The 20867-nt window shown below is 46.1% G+C and overlaps 1 protein-coding gene across 1 annotated transcript in view; it reads right to left on the bottom strand.

Moving 5' to 3' along the window:
• LOC138513101 (E3 ubiquitin-protein ligase TRIM69-like) overlaps nt 1-20867 on the bottom strand; it is a 90398-nt gene that overhangs the window by 55871 nt on the left and 13660 nt on the right. The window contains exon 3 of the mRNA XM_069627767.1: nt 8271-8390. Within this exon, the coding sequence (XP_069483868.1) occupies nt 8271-8390 (120 nt within the window). The remainder of the gene's footprint in view (nt 1-8270; nt 8391-20867) is intronic.

The following is a 20867-nucleotide window of genomic DNA, read 5'->3' as shown; positions in this document are numbered from 1 at the left end:
TACCCCCTCCTCCCCCTCTCTCTCTCTACTTCACCCATGGCGCTCTCTGTTTCTCCTATCTTCGCTAACTGTTTCTCCATCAACTATCCTTCCCTTCTCACTAAGTCTGGAAGGAAGAAGTTCAAAAGGGACATTTTGGTCTCTAACTCTGGTCTCCCTATCGCTGACACTTATACCAGCGCTTCCTTCAGACAGACCCTCACCGACATCCTCTTTGTCATTCCCTCCCCAGACCATTGGCTCTTCATATGGTCTCTGTGCTCTCTATTTTCTCCTCCTCTCCCATTAATGATGACACCCATTGGGAGGTCCTCCTGGCCCCCTTCGACTCTTCTAAGAACATCATTCATTTCTACCTGAATGCACCATCTTGGTCCAAGGTCCTTAGGCCAACCTCCTCCTCTTGGGCAGGCGCTTTTCACGCCTCATCAACTTCATTTCATCTCCTGCTGCCCCCTCTCTCCCTTCCCCGTCTTCCTTACCTCCCCCCTCGTCCTCCCCCTTAACTACCTTGCCCTCTCCTCCTTCCTCTCCTGCCCCCCCTCGTGCTCCTTTTACACCTCTGCAGGGCATACCACTGATTTGTACCCCTCCCCGGAAGTCCTTCAAGGATGTCAACCTTCTCCACATTACCACTTTAAACTCTTGCTCTGCCGTAAAACACTCCTCTGACATCTGTCACCTCTTGGAAGAATTTGACCTTGATGTCCTCAGTCTCACTGAGACATTCCTAACTGCCAGCTCTGTCACACACTTTGACACCTTCCTCCCTGATGGCTATAAGATCCTCTCTGCACCCATATCCACCCAGTCCGGAGGGGGAGTAGCCCTGATCTTCCCTGAGTGGATACCTGCCTCTGTCATTCCTATGAAGACCTACTCCTCTTTCGAATGCCTTGTCAGTAGGCTTTCTCCCCCTCCTGGCTACTCTCTTACTGTGGCTACTATCTATCAGCCACCTGGTCAGATCACATCCTTCCTCTCTGAGTGGGCAGACCTCTCCTCTTCACTCCTCGACTTGACCACTCAACTCCTACTTCTTGGAGACCTCAACATCCATCTGGATTCTCCCTGCTCCTACTCTGGACTCCTTTGTGACCTCTGTGGCTCTCTCTCTTTCTATTCTCACCTCTGGCCCGACTCACTCTTCAGGGCACATGCTTGATGTTTTGATCTCCTCAAACCTCCCCCTCTCCTTCCCTCTGACCACTCCTCTCTCCTGGAGTGATCACTCCCTCCTTTCCTCCCATCTATCCCTCTCTACCCATCAGGCCAAACCAACTCCAACACTGCTACCTACCTTCTTGGTCATCCGACCCATGAAACAGGTGTCAGTTGAGACTTTCCCTGCCACTTTCTCTCCCCCTCCTCCTCTTGCTAACTCTCACCAGTCACAGCCCTTTCCATGCTCTACTCTTCTATCCCTGATACTCTTGATGTTCATGCCCCTGTCATGAGGATCCGCTTGAAGCCCAAAGCCGAGTGCAAGTCTTGGTACGATTCGAACCTAGCTACCCTTAAACCAAGGGTAGGGGCGATGAGAGAAAATGTTGTGCTTCCTGTGCATCCTCTGACAAACTGGCCTGCCGCCTTCTCCAAAGGCAATACCGGCTCCTTATCCAAACTAAGAAGAGAGCCAACATCCAAGCCTGCATCTCTGTGCCATCTAACAACTCAGCCAAACTTTTAAAAATCTGCAAGGAGCTGGCCAAATCTGCTGCAGTCTCTACCTCTCCTGTCACCTCCAAGCCTCTCTGCAATGCCCTTGCCTCTCACTTCATCTCTAAAACCCAGGACATCCTGTCCACCCTCTCTTCCTCTCCACCTCTTCCCCCTTCTGTCCCTGCAAATTCTGACCCTCCTTCAGCCACAACTCCTCCCTCCTTCAGCCACAACTCCTCCCTCTTTCTCTTCCTTTCCTCTTTTCTCCCCTGACGAGGTCTCTAGACAAGTCTGATCTATGAAAGTCTTGTCAAAACAGGTTCTTCCCTGTCTAAAACCATCAAGGACCACATTGACACCCTTGCTCCTGCTCTGGCTGACTTCTGAAGCCACTCCGTCACCTCCTGGGCCTACCCCTCCCCTCTGCACTCCCTTGTGCACCCTCTTCTGAAGAAACCCACAGCCGACCCCTCATGTCTGGCTAACTATCGCCCGATCTCCATCACTTCATCCTGGGCAAACTCCTGGAAAAGCTGGCCATCTCCCAGCTTAATCTTCACACTGACTCTGCTGGTTGTCTCCATGACCATCTGTCTGGCTTTAGAGCTGCCAGAAGCACAGAAACTGATCTCCTGAACATCCGTGAAGACCTGGTCTCCAACCTTGACTCTTACATCACTTCTCTCCTCATCCTACTCGATCTCTCTTCTGCCTTGGGCACGGTCAACCATGCCACCCTGCTGAACTGTCTCAGTGATAACCTGGGTATCACTGGTCAGGCCCTTGCTTGGCTGACCTCTTTCCTCTCTGATTGACCCTCCCAGGTCCAACTTGGGTCCTTCCTTTCCTCTATCTCACTTTCTACATGTGGTGTTCCCAACAGGTCTAACCTCTCTCCATGGATTTTCAACCAATACCTGGCACTCCTTGACCACCGCATTGCCACTCTCTGCTCCAACGTTCAGTGCTTGCGTTGACAATCAGCTCATTTTCAAGTTCCCTTCTGCCACCTCTTCTCCTTCTCTCATCTCTGACTGTCTTTCTGCTATCCAGGAGTTGTGTGCCTCCAATGATCTCTGCTTTAATGCCAGTAAGACGGAGATTCTCCTCATCAGCGGACCTGCACCCTCCTTTCCTGTCACTCTCTGGCTGGCCTCCCTCGGCCCGCGCCCACCTGTGAAAAACCTTGGGTTCATCTTCGACTCCACTCTCTCCTTTTCTCCTCAAATCTCTGACGTCTCTAAGAACTCAAATTACCTCCTCAAAGGTATTCTTCCTTTCCTCTCCTTTCCCCAGAAACGTACTATTTCTAGAGCTCTGGTTCTCTCCAGGCTGGACTACTGCAACAGCCTCTTTTTAAAACCACCCTCTGCAACTCATCCAGAACAGGACTGCAATACTCGTCCTTGGCCAACAGCCCTAGGATCGTATCTCTCCAGCCCTGAAATCTCTTCATTGGCTCCCAGAGGCTGCAAGGATTAAATTCAAGACCCTTTGCATTGTCCACGGGGCTTTCTGGTGCCTGGGTCCAAAATCCCTTCAACTTTCACTCTGTAAATACCTTCCTACTCGAACTCTTCGCTCCTCCACCTCCAAGTCCCTCAGGGTCAATCGCTTCTCCAAGCAATAAGTTGGTGGTAAATCTCTTTCGTCTGCAGGAGCCTCCCTCTGAAACAGCCTTCCTGCCACTCTGAAACTTGAGGAGAACCATCTCTGGTTCCGGAAGCACCTCAAGACCTTCCTCTTTTCTTCTGCCTTGGCTTTCCCTCTCCCATGCTGATCTTTCTGCTTTGGCAAAGTGCACCTGGTTTACCCTCTGATTTCTTACCCAGGTCCATGCTCACTCAGCCACTCATCCACACTGCCCCTGGCAACCCTTGCACTTGGGTATGTATCTGTTACCCTAGAGTCTCCTTACCTGCACTTATCAGACACCCCCTGTCTGTGCCCAAAACCTGCACTTGCCACGTTGCTGGCCGCACTACCTTTTTGTTTTTGTTTTGTTGTAGCCCTTGCTCAGTACTTTCCATTCCTCCCCTCTCCCTTGCACTTGCTCGTTCTCAATGTCACTGGGCCTAGAAAGATTGTTGTTTTGTCTTCCCTTGTTCCCCTCCCTTGCCTTGTCGTACCTTGAAACACTTGTGCGTGGGCGCGTTATAAATGCCATCTCATATCATATCATTCCTGCCACCTGATCAGCCCCACATGCTCCAACTAAATACTGAAATAGCGAATGAGAAAATGATGCAGGTAATTCTCTGTGAGAGAAGGTGGTCTGCTGACCAAAGCCCCCTCTCCACAAACTCCATGCCAAAAACATGGATTACATGGGTACACCTGTGTCCTGCTGGATCAGTATCCTGATCTGCAGAACATGCTGTCCAGTGGCACAGAGTAGGTTTTAAGCATTTGAGATATGTACTCCTGTTCCAAATATCACATAACTATGAGAGTTACAATACTGGTGGCAGTTGTAAAATGGACATATAAGTAACACCTGCATTCATGTGTGGTGGCTGCCATCTCTCATTCTTAGTGCAGCCACATTCATTTCATATCATACTACTGGGACAGGTGGAAGGAGATAACCTCTGACACATGTGCCTTGCAGCTTGTCAAGTGGGGGTACGGTCTACCATTTCTAAGAAAACCACCGGACAGATCACATTCTCCTCTGCAACAACTGGAACAGGAGCTTCAAGAGGAACTGCGCACCCTATTATTGAGGGGTGCCGTGGTAGAGGTTCCACCGAACTGAGAGGATCAGGCTGATACTCTTGCTACTTTTGGGTCCCCAAGAAAGGAGGAGGGCTCTGTCCCATCCGAAGTTCCTGAGGAAGCACAAGGTCAGGATGATCGCGTTGTTAGAAATTCTCCAGGCTCTACAACTCCAGGCCTGGTTGGTGTCGCTGGACCTTTAGGACACTTATTTCCATGTGCCATGAACTACAAGCAGTCACTGAGATTCATTATCGGGGACACTCACTATCAGTTCAATGTGCTCCCATTTTTTTTTTCTCCTTGCCGGGGGTTTTCACCAAACTGATTGCAGTGTTGGAAGCGCACCACAGGAGATCCGGTGTTCATGTATTCCAGTACCTAGATAACTGGTTGATCTGAAGAAGGTCTCTGGAGCAGGTATCGACTCAGCTCGAGGAAACCTGCTTTTGCCTCTTTACGGTTTGGGCTTCTCCCTGAATTAACAGATTTCCCACGTAGCACAAATGCAGAAACTCCAATTCATCATAGCAGCCCTGGACAGATGGGTGGGGAAGGCTTTTCTGCAATGAAGAAAGAGTCACCAGTGGCAAGCAAATGGCTGAGCTTTTCCAGTGACAGAACAGTCTACCCAAGGCTTCCTTCCTCTGCCTCTTAGGTCTCGTGGCTTCCTGCATTTTATTCTGGTGCCAGAGGCCAGACTGCAGATGCAATCTCTGCAGTGGCTGCTGAGGGGTCAGAGGTCCCAACACTTTGGTGCCATGAAGAACAGTCTCAAGGTGATGAGCTCAGGGGCCAATGACCTTTCTTGGTGGGCCAGAAGTGCGAGCATGATGGTGGAGGAACACTTTTGGCCACTGTGGCCTCAGGCACAGGTGGTCACTAACGCATCCCTGTAGATTTGGGGTGCCCATTGTGGTTATCTACAGGTGAGTGGCCTTTGGTTGCCAATGGAATGCTGGTGAGATATCAAAAGACTGGAGTGGAAGGCGATCAGGTTAGCCCTGATGGCCTTAGCACCTTCCATCAAGGGGAAACACGTCCTAATCATGATAGACAACACAGTGGTCATATATTTTCTGAACAAGCAGAGGGGGGAGGGGTCCCTGTCCCTATGCAGGCAGTTGCTACAGCTTTTTTTCTGGTTCTGGTTGCCGTTTGCTGGAGAACCAGAGCTTTGCTTCGGAGGCCCATTTGGTGGACACTCTGAGTAGACAGACCACGGTCTCGCACAATGGTGGGATGTGTACCAGGAAGTTCTCAAAGAGATATTTGCCCTGTGGGGTACACTGGCAGTGGATCTGTTGCCTCAAGGGCCAACATGAAGTGCATAAAGTTTTGCTTGAGGGAATATCCGGAAAAGGGTGCACTAGGGGAGGGTTTCTGGTGGAGAAGGCTTTCAACCTCCACTATGTGTTTCCTCCAGTACCTGTCATTTCGTAGGTTCTGAGGAGGTTGAGGAGGTTTTGAATCACCATGATCTTGCTTGCCCCAGGACTTGACCATATGCCCACCTCTCTGGCACCTTCTATATCAGTCCCTCAACCTACATGCGTGGCTCTTGAAAGGATGAGATATGAGGACTGGGACCTCTCAGAAGAGCTATTTGAGGTGTTACTGGCTGCACACAGACCTTCTATGAGATCATTGTACAAATGCAGGTGGAGAAAGCTTGAGGCCTGCTCTACAGAGCACAGGATAGACCCTATTGCATGTCCCACCACTGCAGTGATGGAGTTATTTCTGTCACTGGCCTCAGCAGGCACAGTCAAGGGTTACCTGGTGGCTTTGTATTTGTTCAAGAAGTCGCTGGATCACGTATCTTTCTTTCCAGTTCCAGTAATGACTCAATTTCTGAAGGCCTTGTAAATAGATACCCGCCAACTCATTTCTCTTTCCAGATGCAGACTTCAAATTGGTATTAACCTTTCGGTTTTGGCTTTGTTCGAGTGCGTGCATTCGTGTTTTGGCAGGTTACTTACCACGGAAACAGCTTTCCTGTGGCAATCACGTCAGTGAGGCGTGCGAGTGAGCTTCAGGCTCTATCTTGCAGGCCACTCTTCCTTCATTTTTTCAAAGAGAAGGCTTGTCTTAAGGTATGTTCTAAATTTCTGGTTTCAGATTTCCACGTTTCCCAGAACATTGATTTGCCAGTGTTGTATACTCCTTAACATCCCTCTAAAGATGAGGAAAGTCTACACAGGATGGACCCGTAGAGGTTGCTCAGCTTCTACATAAATAGGCCAGCAGAATTTAGGCATGATGACCAACTCTTTTGGGATTTCTCTCTGTCCAGGAATGGTCTGGCTGTGTCTAAGCAGATGATTTCTCGCTGGATAATTCTCCGCATTGCAGAGTGTTATCAAAGAGCAGGAAAAGATCTGCAACCAGGCATCATAGCAAAAACTTAATTCCACCAAATGGCAGGGTTAGCAGAAGTGACATCACACGACCCTTGACCTTTGATGACATCACATGACGTGATGTCACTTGGGGGTGCAGGGTGAAATGCCATCACAGGAAGTGATGGTGCATGCCTTCAGATGTTTCAGATGTGTCTAACACCCATGTTTCCAGGCGCTCTCATTTCAGCCAGAAATAAGAACTGAGGCTCAACGGGAGGTTTTATACACAAGTATCAGTTTAAAAGTGCCCATTTGACATGAAAAGGTCTTGTGTCAAAAAGACATTCAAATTCAATTTTTTGCTAAGTGGAAACAAAATGTCACAGGATAACGTGAGTACAGCGGACAGAGGAAGAGAAAAGAACACTTGAAAAAAAAGGAAAACTAAATGACTCCTCTATACTTTGACTAGCCAATAGTCAAACTAGAGGGACAAAACAAAAACAATGTTTTGTTTTTATTGGACATTTGTATGGCACCTATGCACAAGTGTTTCCAGGCGCCACAAGACAAAAAGGGGGAGGGGAACATGGGCTATTATAAGGAAAATAGCAACCTCGGCCATCCTTACCTGCCACGACTTGAAGCAGCTGAATATGTGCTGTGGCTGACCCCCTGCTCCAGGCTTGTACAGAACTGCAGAAGTGTCCTTCACCAGCTCAAGGCCCATCCAGGAGAAATGTTCCCTCGTTCTTTGGTGTTGTGCTAAGCTCAGTGGGAGGCCAGCCATGACTGTCAGCACATACAGGGAATGTAGCATCTTTGTGTAGGCGGCTCTCTATGGCTATGGCAAACACAGGAAGGAATCCCTGCGCTCGCCACAACATTAAAGTAACAGGATAGCAAGTCGATTGGTTCCCCATGTCACCCTACCTTGTTCACCACATAGTCTTTGCCAACAAAATCAATAATTCACTGAGGGTTGTGAGAACTTGCTATCTGTAAAATGGGAGCCACCTACTGCATGAAGAAGCACTACCAGTGGAGATTATTACTGGGGATGAGCAACATGAAGAGGGAATTGTGTTTCTTTAATTGATTCTTGCTGCTACGAAAATAAAAGAAGAAAAGAGAAGTGAATTACAGGAGCCTATCTGCTGGTCATTAGTCAGGAATGTACATGAAGCACTTCATTCCCAAATGCACCCGATTCCAAGCACTGGAGTAATAGGAGTTGTTGGAATCCAGTGCACTTGCTCTCACTTTAACAACCACACAAAGATGAAGGGCTGATTTGAGCCTACCAGTATTAAACTGTGCAAATGTGTTTTACAAACAGACCACTAAAACATAGCCAGCATATTGCACATTTCGAATATGTTAGTTAAAAAAAAGAGTAAAGTGGCATATAACATCTTTTCAATGTTTGTGTCCGGGATTTCCAAACCATTTGCTATTCCTAATAAAACATCCTCTAGGCTCCGGGCATTTTTTGGGGGTTCTTAAACTTCAGTAATGTTTATAATAAAAAGAAGACTCATTTACCTGGATGGACACACCATGTGGGTTTCAGGAGGGAACCAGCCAGGGAATTCTGGGAAGATCCTCCTTCCAGGCAATTACTACAGCTCTCCAGTCTGGGGATGAGAAATAGTTCCCGCTCAACTGCATTTAGGAGGATCAGGAGAGTGGGAAAAAGAAGCAGGTTTAAATAAAAAATCCAGAGTAACTCTAATGACAATACAGGTCAAAGCAAAAATATGCTGTAAAAAGCTGGATGGTGTAAGCCATTTTTATTTATTGAGGCATGTAAGTGAATTCGCTGAAGCAATATAAAAAGATATTTAGGTGCAGCTCCAAAGCTCACTGGGTTAAAAAGCACAGAGCTCTCATGCCAGCTGTATCGATATGCCTTAGAATTAATATATCAAGGCTAACTGTGCGTTATCTTTGCAGTTCCAAAAGTCTCTTTATTATTCAGTTATCAAATTTGTCAACACATTCTTTGATGAGGTTCCCCATTCCGACAATAGAGGTTCTCACTCCTGGCTCAGTGCTTTGGTAAAAATTTCATCAGCGCTATGTTTTGAGCGGTGGGCCTATACAGCAATAGACTGTGCTGATTGATCAAAGTGAATTACTTTTTTGTAATTCACTTTATTGCATTTACTTTGTGGGGAAGTAATGTATATGTTTACGTTGCGGTAATGGGTATAAGGGTGGTAAGGGTTTGGTTGGGTTGGGGTGTTTGGAGAGAACTCCCAAAACAAAAAAAGAACAAGATTTGAAGTAAACAATTAATTCACTTTGATGAAACAATGTAGAAACCAGTAGATAAATGATGCTTTCAGTAAACTTTTGGGCAGTTTCCTCTGTATTCAGGCTGCATCTTTGATAAAAGTTCCAGTGTAGCAGCAGAAATGTACAGGAAGAATGTCCATCACTACAATTCAGGAAGTGGGCCTATTCCTGAAAAAGCCAGATTCTGCATTTCAGAACCTGACTGCGGGGTTTCCCTCTTTTGTTTTCGACTAGCTTCAGATGATTCCTGAGTTCTTGTCACTGTGGTTGCAACATCAAGACCTTGGAAGTGTTCTTTTTCAATCCCAGTTGCTACTACAATGGTCTACAGAATCTCCAGCTTCATCAGGGTGGTAAGGAAGTGGGTGTCAGGGGTGCAGCAGATGTAGTTTGTCTTCAGGTGGCTTCTTCTTCTTCATTTGGGGGATCAGCCCCCGATTTCAACGGAAATGGTTGCAGACAGTACTGTTAAATAGGGTTATATAGAGGTTGAGTGCAGACTCAGCGCCAATTCAAGGGGTTCCTTCAATTTAGGCATTTGATGTACAGCCAATCAGTTGTCATCACCACATTCAAACCTTCCTGGGTATCTTGCAAGATTTTAAATCCATGTGTGGATTCATATTTGAACCCAGGCACCATTAAAGCACCCACCCTATCTGAATTCATATCCCTCGCCCTGTGATGACAGGGAGGTACAACCAAACTTGGTTACATCCATGTCCCATGCACTCTTGCGTGACATAACACTAGAATGTTTGGCATGGTACTGGAATATACAGTGGTGTCCCTGCTAGGGACACCCCAGGGTACAGCAGACTGTACCTCCAATAGAAGCATACACAAAAGGATGATAAATATCAGGGAAGCTCACAAATCCGACTATTCAAGGAGAGACTCATAACACCAAGTGGCCTTTGGGCACTGAACCATAATAGCCTTAGGTCCTCTGTTGACATATTCAGCATTTATAGCACTAATGAGGCCGTAGATGATGACTCAGGGAAAGAGTTCTCAGTATCCTTTCAAGGCAAATGCACAAAAGGCCTTCCACCATCTTGGTTATCTTATGTAAACTTCTCCCTCCCTCCTCTACTTTTAGGCAACTTTAATCTTAATCTTTCTTCTACTCATGCATGTCCGCCTTTGCTTCCTCTTCTTATTTAGTTTCACCTAACTTTGCTTCTTACTCCTTCTTCACATATTCCTTGCTCTTCAATCGATTTAATGTTTACCTCTTTCTCACCGGACACTGATGTGGCTGTTCATCCTATTTACTCATCTGATAACTTTGTACTCTCATTCTATCCTCTTCTGCCTGGCACTTATTCTGATTCTCCACCTCAACTATCTCTCTCACGTTATAACCTTTGCTCTTTTAACCCAACAAATCTTCTCCTCCCTTTCTTCTAAGCTCTCTCCTCTTGATCAATGTTATTCTCTTTCGGCTAATACTGCTTCTACTCATCTTAATTCTGCTTTATCCTCAACACCTGATTTTCTACATCATTCCTGTCCATTCATGCCTTCTAAAATACCTTCTCAACCTTGGATTTCCTCTGCTCTTCGTTCCCTTCGCTCACCCTTGACCAAGGCCGAACTTCAGTGTAGGAAATCTCGTACTCCTGCTGACCTTCATACTTTATCCTTACTCCATTCCACCTACGATTCATCACTTTTGACTGAAAACAAACAATATTTTTACTCTCTTACTCTTTCTCTCTCCCACCATCCTCGACATCTGTTTCAACTATTAAGCTCTATTGTCTCTCCTCGTCCCCCTGATCCTTCTCTTTCCTCCCCTCGTTCAGCTAACATTTTTGTAGATTTCTTTTCTTCAAAAGTGACCTCACTTCGGGTGTCCTTCCAGTCTCCTGATCTTTCTCTTTCTGCTACTTCTCCCTTATCTCATGTTTCTCTATCACTCTCTTCTTTTGCCTGTATATCTGATTCAACACTTCCCCATTCTTGCTGAGGGCTCATCCTACTGCATTCCCACTGGATCCTTCTCCTTCTGCCCTGATTTCTTCTATTTAGCCTCCTTTAATTCCATATCTTACTGCGCTGATTACCTTGCCACTTGTCTCTGCTACCTTTCCTTCCTCTTTTAAGCATGCAGTTGTTATCCCCATTCTCAAAAAATCTACACTTGATTCTTCTCTTTCCTCAAATGTCCATCTTATTTCTCTGCTTCCTTTCTCATATAAACTTCTTGAATGTGTGGAATATGCGTCTTCCTTTTTACATGTACACTCTCTTCTTCCTCCATTACAAACTGGCTTTTGGCTTGCCCACTAGGCTGAATCAGCTCTATTACATTTCTCTAACTCTTTACTTTCTGCTAGTCATAACAAATTGTCCCTGATACTTATTTGGATCATCCTCCCTGCCTCTCTGAAACTTGAGGAGAACCAGCTACGGTTCCGGAAGCACCTCAAGACCTTTTTCATTGCTTCTGCCTTCTCTCGCCCTCTCCCCTGCTGGTTTCCTGTCTGAACTGCACTGGTCACCTGGATACCCTCTGATTTCGGGCCCAGGTCCCTGCCCGCCCAGTTGCACACCCCCACTGCCTGCCGGCAACCCTTGCCTGTATCTGTAACCCTACAGTACCCCTACCTGCACTTTTGCACACCTGCTGTCTGCACTTACCCTTGCACCTGCCACCTGCTGGCTGCACCTCTTGTTATTGTTTTGATCCCATGTACAGCACTGCCCCCTCCCCTTTCCCCTGACACTTTTCCCCTACCCCCACCCCTGCACTTGTGCAATCTCAATCTCACTTGGCCTAGTAAGATCGTTTTCTCTGTCCTCCCACTGTTCCGCCTTCCTTGCCTCATCATGCCTTGAAACACTTGTTTATGTGCGTGTATAAATGCCATATCATATCATATCATTTTGCTTAACCTATCCGTTGCGTTCGATACTGTTGATCACACTATCATACTCTCTTCTCTATCTACACTGGAGTTATCTGGCTCTGTGCTTAAATGTTTTTAATCTTATGTTTCTAACCATACCGATTCTGTCTCCTGGGCATGCCAGTCATCTTCATTCTATAAACATCTTTACAGGGTCCACCACGGTTCTGCCCTAGGTCCTCTCCTTATTTCTTTATACACTATGGTAGAGGAACAGGTAAATGCCTCTGCAGGAAGTCCCGCCCTCGACCTTCTATATGTTGGAAGCCTGAGGTTATGCCATGTTTGACACCTGCATGTGTGCCAATTCCGCAGCGAGTGTTTGAGAGAAGATATCCTCAGGACCAATGGAAAAGAAAGGCAGAGAACTGCGTTGTAGCATGAATACGTTGAGATCGTGGAAACGAATTGCGAGGCTGCCTGGCCTGGTGTCAAAGCAGAAACAAAGCAAGGACGGTTATCTATTCTTGAAGGCGGTGAACGTGAGAGCTGAATCATCTCTTGTTAAGGAGTAAAGAAAGAACATCAAGCGTGCCAAGTTCTATTAATTTAAGACATTGAAATGCTGCAAAATAGTCTAAATTGTGGTCTCCTGTCACGTGAACCAAGGATGCAAATAGAGCTAAGCGTGGAGTCCTAGAACAAGGATAGGGCGTGCTCGCACTCCCATATATTCCCAAGGACAAGGAAACTTTGCAAGGCCAAGTTCAAAGACAATCTGCATGGCAGAAGGCTTGGGTGATGAGAGATGATGGGCTAATTGGGGGGGAGGTAAAGTCAAGTCCACCTTCTGGCACCTGTGCTGCTAAGTGAGCCGAATGTTCCAGAATGGCATGAGCATGCCAACCAATTATAGAGGGCTGTATAATGAAGGGCCTTATAGGTTGAGAGCCAATGATATACTGTGTACTTAATAGTGTTGAAGATGACATGTTTTAGAGGTGGTCATAAGTTGTCCACCTGACAGTAGATATCCAATCACAATCCCACCCCTTATAGAAGGTATACTTAGATGTTCCCATAAGCCTATCACAATCCCTCGTAGGTTTTTCTCATTTGCCACGTAGTATGACGTCACATCTGATGTATTTTATTAATATAAAGCTGTTTTTGTGTGAAATGAATTGAGAGCTCGATTGAAAGTCCATTGATGTCCTTTGTAACTCCGTTTTAGATAATTGTCAATAAAAGAGCACTTTTGCCATCTTCCTGAGTTGGTTTGATTATTTGGTGTCTGAGTTATTTTCCATCTCCATCCATTGTATGAACGATACCCAACAGGCCATATGCTCATTATTTCGTTATCTGAACCCATATATACTCCTTTTGTCTGTCCTGCGACTTCTATGCTGATGATACTAAAATTGCTGTTAAATCCTGGATGGCTTCCCGATTTCTTCATTTGAATCCCTCCAAAACGGAGGTACTCTTTTTCCCCTCTTCCTCTCCTTCGCCTGTTCCTCCTCCAACTGGTCCTCTTTTTCCTCCTTCTCTTTCATTTTTTTCTTCTTCTGCTCATGATCTAGGTGTTCTCTGCGACTCTTATCTCTCTTTCTCCATGCATAGTTCTAACACTGCTTGTATTGCTTGTTTTCACTTCTGCAATATTCGGCGTGCTCACCCATTTCACTCGTTTCAGGCTACTAAATTGCACATTTTTCCCCTCGTTTTTGCCTGTCTTAATTATTGTTCTGTTCTCTTTTTTGCTCTTCCTAAGTCTCACCTTACTCCTCTACGCTTGGTTTTCAACTCTGAAATTAACTTCTCGTTCCTCTGTGAATCTGTCTCTTCGCTCTGCCTATTTGTTGTCTTTTGTTCTCTATCTTATGTTCCATTTTCTTTGATTTGTCTACAAAGCCTTACATGGTCTGGCTCCTTCATATCTTTGTTCTCTTTTTCTTATTATTCTGCGTCCCGTTCTCGCCGGTCTGAATCCTAATTTCTTTTTTTTTTTTTAATTTGTGTATAATCTTTTTAGATTTTTACAAAACGGTTTTTCGTCATTACGAAGTAAATGGACTCAAAAAAGAGAGAAAAAAAGGAAAAAAAAAAACTTTGATCGTCTTGACTATGCAGGGAGATCTGGGTCGCCGTGTAATTTATGGATGCAAATTTGCGTTGGCATCAATGAGGGTTGGTCTTTTCCATGACGATGATTCGAAGTTTAGCCGTCGGAATTAGCCATCTAGTTCGAGCTCCTGTGATTAGGCGGTTCCACCACGTATCTTCATCGTCTACGAAAGAGTTTATGCGCAGAGGGCCAAAGAAGGCGTCCCTTTCTTGTGCAATCGCCGGGCAGGCCATCAGAAGATGTCTTATAGTTTCTATTGTTTGTGAATTTTTGCAGAGTCGACAAGTTTTGTCCTTAGTTGCTGCTCTGATAGCTAAGACTTCCTGGGTGGGTAGTAGATTGAGACGAGCTTTTAGTAGAGTTTTCATTAACAGTTTACTAGGATACTTTGTGCAGTACTCCATTGGCTCTCTAAGCTTGTTAGGAGCAGGTGGCAGGTGGCTTAGCAGTTTGTTTGATACTGCTTTTTCGTTTGTGTTTATCCAATCTAGCCATTCCATTTTCAATTTGATTCTTAAAGGATTTTGGAGTAGGTCATCTTCTGAACACGCAATCTCCTGCAATGTTTGTTGTTGAATTTCAACCCAGTGTTTTAGCATCTGGTTGTTTCCTTCGGTAATTTCTTCGTTAATCATGCGGTATATTTGGAGGCTCTCCGGGTGTTGAATCTTTCTAAATAGCTGCATTGTGCTTTGGGCCACTATTGCAGTCAAGGAGAGCAGGCCGAGTTCTCGCCTTATTGCAGCCGACGATGTGGATTTTGGAAGACCAAGTACTGTTCGCCAGATAAAGCCTTCCAATTTAGGCGAGAGTGTGGATGGGATTGAAGGTGTTGCATCCATGCCGTATACCAGGGACGGAATTACTTTTGCCTTGTAGAACTGGATTGCAGGTAACAGGCTAAATTTGCTCGGAGCTGGGCTGTTAGGTGTTTAGTCTTTGTCCATAAAGATTGTTGCATACTAGATGTGTTCTTAGAGCTGTCAATTTCGACCCCAAGGTATTTAAACGCTGAGACGACTTCAATTTTTGACTTGAAGAGGAACCACTGCAGGCTTTCTTTCTTCTTATTTCCCTTTTTCTGCATGATCAAGATTTTAGTTTTTGATTCGTTTATCTCCAAATTGTTGTCCTTGGTGTACTGTGCGAGGTTGTCCAGTTGGCGCTGGAGTCCGACCTGTGTGTGGTCCAGAATTATCAGGTCATCGGCATATAGAAGTCGATTGACCCTTACGTTGCCGACTTTGGGTGTAAATGACCTGATCGTATCTTGAGAATCTTTAAAGTCACCTAGGAACAATATGAAAAGAGCGGGCGCCAGCGGGCAGCCCTGTTTCACTCCCTGGTCGGAAGGTATATGGTCGGATAGTAGACCTTGGTTGTTCAGACGGACAGACACGCTGGTGTTCGAGTGGAGGGCGATTATGGGAGCCAGGATTTCATCGGGGCAGTTCCATGTCTTTAGTTTATTCCATAGTTTAGGTCTATCAACTCTGTCGAATGCCTGAGATAGGTCGACGAATGCGAGGAAAACTCTTGGTGCGCCCGACAAGACTTTGTCTTTAATGATACTCAGGATCATTATATTGGCTGCAGTGCTAGCGTTTTTCTGGAATCCAGTTTGTAGTGGGTCAGTAGAGGGAGAAAGCCATGCCCATTTCTGAAAGTAGCTCAGGAGGATTGTGGCGAAGACCTTACCTATGACGTCTAACAGGGCTATAGGTCGATAGTTGGAAGGGTCCTCTCTGACGCCCTTCTTGAAAATGGGGATGATAACTGCCTGGGTCCAGGAGTCAGGTAGTGTCCTTTGGTTTTTGCAGTCTTTAAAGATCAGACTCAATACCGCTGACCAGTCGTATGGATATTCTTTTAGATCAGAGTTTGCTAACCCGTCCGGTCCAGGGGCTCTTGATAGTTTCAGCCTTGTGATGACTTTTTTTATCTCGTCTTCGTCTGAGAGGTCCACCCAATTTCCCTCTAGCGATCTCGTTGGAGGGTCGATAGACGTTAGAGGTGAGTCAAAGAGTTCTGAGAAGTGTTTGACCCAGTTTTCTTCGGTGACAGAGTTAATCCTTAGGGTTTTGGGATGACAGTTTGTTTGGTTGACCATAGACCAGAAGTCCCGAGATTTTTTGGTGGCTAAAGCCTTGAGCATACTCTCTGCATCTGATTGGTAAAGGTCACATCTTACCTTTCTCAGCCATTGTTGGTGTCTTCTCCTCTCAGAGTGGTAAGATTCCCACAAGGTTGCTGTGTTCAACGCAGCTGCTTCTTTCTTTAATTTCCTTAAGGATCTGCGTTTGGTTACCAGGGTAGCGTTATACACATGGTTATGATTAGACCTTAGATCATTGGTGAGCTTCCGTGGTTTTTTAAAAGGAAGGAGCAGAGGAATGTAGCTGTCTCTGAAGATTGCGTCTTTCACTTCAATATGAGAAGTTAAGCTTTTGTAGTTATCAGTCAGAGTTTTGATGTCTTTGGAGGACATACACAAACGGGTAGCCTGGGAATTTGTCCTGATCGATGGTTTGTAAAATAGATGGTCGCGCACACTGGTGTTACATTTAAGGTTCAATAGGTTGTGGTCGCTAGCCTTTGTTCTAATTATTTCAAAGGAGGTTATGCGCTGGTAGACCTTTTCAGAGACAAAGATGTAATCGAGGGTGGCTGATGAGCTATCACGTTCCCACGTAGGTATCAGCATTTGGTCGCTCATAACATTGGCTGCGTTGTGGAGGTTCCTGGAGGTCATTAATGCTAGCCATAGTTTTCCCCTTGACTCTGCCAGAGTGTAGGGAGAAGCTTTTGTTTTTGGCGTGGTTTGGGCTACACAGTTTGCGTTTAAGTCCCCACAGATAAAGATGTTTGGGGTTTGATGTTTAATTCTGATTTCGTCAATGATATTGGCGGCTGCATCGCAGAAATTTTCTGGTGTTGTTTTTTGAGGGTTCCAATAGGCATTTATGATAGCGAGGGGCTCTCGAGAAGGTTTTCTTTCCACTGCGATTTCGTCCGTCCATGTGGCAAGGACAGCCAAGAATCCATAGGTTGCTTTTATTTTCTTGATGATATGTATGCCTGAGCCTATGCGGGTAGCTGTTAATAGGCCAGATGATGGGCGACCCAGTGGGCCTTTGTAGGCAGGAGAGATCTCTATGCTGTAACCATCCAGTGCCGGTTTGTCCAACAACCAGGTTTCCTGGAGGCAGAGGATGTTGTGTACTCCCAGGTTGTAGCTGTCAAGTTCAGTTAAGTGCATATGGCCTCTGGTGTTCCATGAGGCTATGGAGAGAAGCGATTTTTCCTGTGCTTCTCGTTTTGTTCGCGTCGGGGGGATCGGTGGACTGGCGCCCCCTGTTTGCTGCTATCTTTTGATACCCGGTGTTAGGGCATCCCGTATCCATGACCAGCTGCCCTTTTTTGGCACGACGTCTGAGGTAGTGGTGGGCAGGTCTAATGTTTTTTTTCTGCTTTCAACAGCGCGTTCCGGGGAGGATCGCTGGTCTTGATATCGAACTCTCGAAGGGTGTCGGGGAGTTTGGTGTCTCCCTTTGTCGTTGTAGTTTCTGTGCTCTCTTCTTGTAAGGTTCTCCCATTTCTGGAAGGACCATGTTTCGATTTATCTGGTGTGTTTGTTCGTTCCCAGGCTGATCTAGTATAATTTTGGATGGTTTCTCTCGACTGAGATGAAGTTTTCCTCCTTCTCGAAGATCCATATAAGTCCTCCGTTGAGATTTGAATCTATATTTTTTGATGTCTGAGGTCTTACAGTTTTCTTCGTGGTTGCTAGTTTTGTTCTGAATTGGGATCTCGTTGAGTATAAAGCCCAACTGTTCTAACTCCTTGTAGACGCCCTGAGGAATTTCACAAAGTGCCGAGCTCCTGATATGAAGATACGCTTTTGCTTGCTTGGACCTGTGGTACGGCTCGATTAAGATGAAGTCGTTTGAATTTAAGGCCTGTAGCGTGTGTACTTGTTTTAAAATCCTGAGCACTGTTCTTCTGTTTAGAATCATGTAATGTTCCTCCGTGATTTTTTGTTCTATTTTAAATAGGCGGGTAGCTCTTGTTGTAGGAAGTTTTGATCTTAAGAGGGTCTCTTTCTGGTTTGCTGGCGATGATTTTCGTTGCCCAGAGTCGATCTGTTCGGGAGAAGTTGCCAGGCGACCTGGTATCACTTTCAGGTGTGGTTGAATAGTTCCCGAGAGCTGCGATGTCGTCGTTCTATCCTTGTTCTCAGTTTTATGATTTAAGGATATTTCCTTGGTTTTATCGTTCTTAGAACTGGGAGGGACCTTTGGTGCTTCAATTTTGGAATTGGTAGCATTTTCAACTTGTGGTTCTGAGTTTTTTATTGTGTCCCAGTGCTGTGTTAAGTCAATCATGGAGCTTAGAATCAGGAAGTCCTCCGTGGTCCTGGGGGAGGGGGTATCGTGTGGCTCTGCGTTGTCATTATTTTTGCTCTGGTATCGAAAATCTTGGTTTTCATCCGTCGTTTTTTGTTGTTTTCTTTTTTTAATAGTTTTCCTTGAAGCCAGCACTAGATCCAGCGCTGACACTGTTTCCGAGTTGGAAGAATCTTCTTGGGCGCCTGTAGCGAGTTTCAGCACAGGATGGTTTCTCGTGGCGGCCACCGATTTTAGAGAAATGTCACTTGGTGGCGTAAGTTTAGGTGCTTAAGTCGGCGGACGAGAATGTTTATCAGTTGTTTTTAAGAACACCGGAGCCAATTCTATAGGCGGAGATGATGGCGTTGACTGGGTTTCTTTATCAGCCATACTTGGTTTGGCTAGAGTAGTAGATTTTAAGGAGTTTAGTTGTTCGTCGAGTGAAGCAAATTTCTGGTCCCAAGTGTCTCTGTCTGTCTTTTTCCTTTGTTCCAGGGCTGTAATGAGGCCTTCGACGAAAATCAGCTTGGTGTGCATCATTGCTGTGATTGTAATGTGATCTTTTAAAGAGTCACTGATGTTCTCATAGAGTTTCCCAAAGGGTGCTAATGCTATTGTTATAGCCGACATAATAGTTGTTAGGTCGGGTTTTTTTGAAAATGATTCCTTGGCGCTTGGTGTAGATATTTCACTTAACCTCCTATTTTTAGGTGGTGATCGATCTTTTGTTGTACATGGCGATGGTGGTGCTGTAAATACAGAGCTTTCGTCTGTCTGGATCGATCTGTTCAAGGTTTTTGGTTGGAGTGAAGGTTGGGCAGATTCCAGTTGACTCTTCGATGGGCGGCCAGGAACGCTATACTGTCTAGAGAGTGGTGGCAGTGCCGACTTTGTTTTGGTAGGTGAGTTTTCTTTTGGTGGGCTCTCAGTGGCTCGTGGTTGTGCGCGACCGTTTATTTCTTGTTCTGTGGGTGGAATGGGTTTATTGATGTTCTCAGCTTGTATTTGCGTTTCTGTTTGTTTTGAGTTTGTTTTAGACAACCCTGGTGCGGTGATTTTAACTGGGGACTGATTTTCCATAGGCTCACCAGGCGGGTTTTCCGTGGGCGAATTTTGGTCGTCCGTAGGGGGTGAGGCGCTATTTGGATTAGCGCTTCTTTCCGGTGTAGATTTGCCATAAATTGGTAGCCGTGGTGTCTTTTTTGTGTTTTCAGTCACTTTCCTTACTTTGGGCACTGGGGGTAGGTCTTGTATAGCCTCCAGAATTTCCACGTCCGATAGTTCTTGGTCCTGGTCCAGCTTTCTTTTACATTGTTTTTTGAAGAAGTCTTTAAGAGCGACTGATAGAAGCGGATGCGGAAGGAGTTTTTTTGTTGCACCTTTTTTTTTGTATTTTGACGTTTGAGAGTTTTGTAAGCAAGACCTAGATTCCTTCAACAATTTTTGGCGCAAAGGTTTAAGGGCTTTATCAAGAGGAGTCGGTTTTTTTGACTTTTGGTTTTTCTGTGTTTGGGTATTCTGTAATATAGAGAGCTCTACTACTGTAGAGTCAAATAGGTCTTTTCCCGCATATTGTTGTTTAGAAGAGGGTGCAAAAGGATTGTTTGTGGTAACAGAGGAATGATCTGTGGGGGATTGCAGACTTGGAACGTTTGTTTCAGTGTTTCCTGCGCGGTCTAGCTCAAAGATTTGAGACTTCCCTATTGTTAGGTTGGAATATGTTATTTCGTTTGCGGTCTGCCGACCGTCGTTGTTCTGTTGTGGGGAGTCCATGGTAGGGCTCATTGCTGCATGGATTTGTGCCAGTACCAACGTGATCGCTGGAGTCACGTTTGTTGCATTCACGGCAGACTCGCCTTTGCGGTGGTCCGGAGAGCTTGCTTTCTTGTCCTCTGCTACTTGAAGCTGGTATGAGGGGCTGGGTTTGGTCCCGTCAGGGGGGGGAGATCCTCCTTCCCCTGCGAAGCCCGCCTCCCCACCCCTCAGCTAGTTCATCGGTCGGAACCAGTCCTCTGACCTGCGAGAGTCCACCTGCCAACGGAATGTCTCCTCGGGCCTCCGCCGGCTCGGACAGCACAGGGGCAGGTGCCGGCCGTCCTCCGACAGTCACGGCCACTGCTCCTCTCGCCAACCCGGGGGTACGGCGGTGAGGCTGTATGGAAATCGCAGAGCAGGGGGAGGAGGAGAGGATCGCCGCCGCAGTATGCCGTCCCGGCGAACAAGGCGCGGAAGCACCCGTGGGGGAGAGGCATTCCTCCAGCTCATCGATCCGCGGCACAGGTGAGACGGGCAAGTTGGGAGGCATAGTCCGGTCCTTGGTTAGCGATGGCGGTGCAAATGCAAATTTGTTGGTAGCTTGGAAGTTAAAGTGGTTTGAGGAGATCCTAGACTCTGCATGCTACGCATGTAGATTTGTCGGGGACAGAAAAGGTGAACGCCGAGAGATGTCAAACGGGTTTTCGAA

Source organism: Ambystoma mexicanum, chromosome 12 (assembly GCF_040938575.1).
Source record: "Ambystoma mexicanum isolate Mex_15411 chromosome 12, UKY_AmexF1_1, whole genome shotgun sequence".
Lineage (NCBI taxonomy): Eukaryota > Metazoa > Chordata > Amphibia > Caudata > Ambystomatidae > Ambystoma > Ambystoma mexicanum.
The sequence above is the reverse complement of the archived record's forward strand: the minus strand, read 5'-3'. Positions and strand labels throughout refer to the sequence as shown.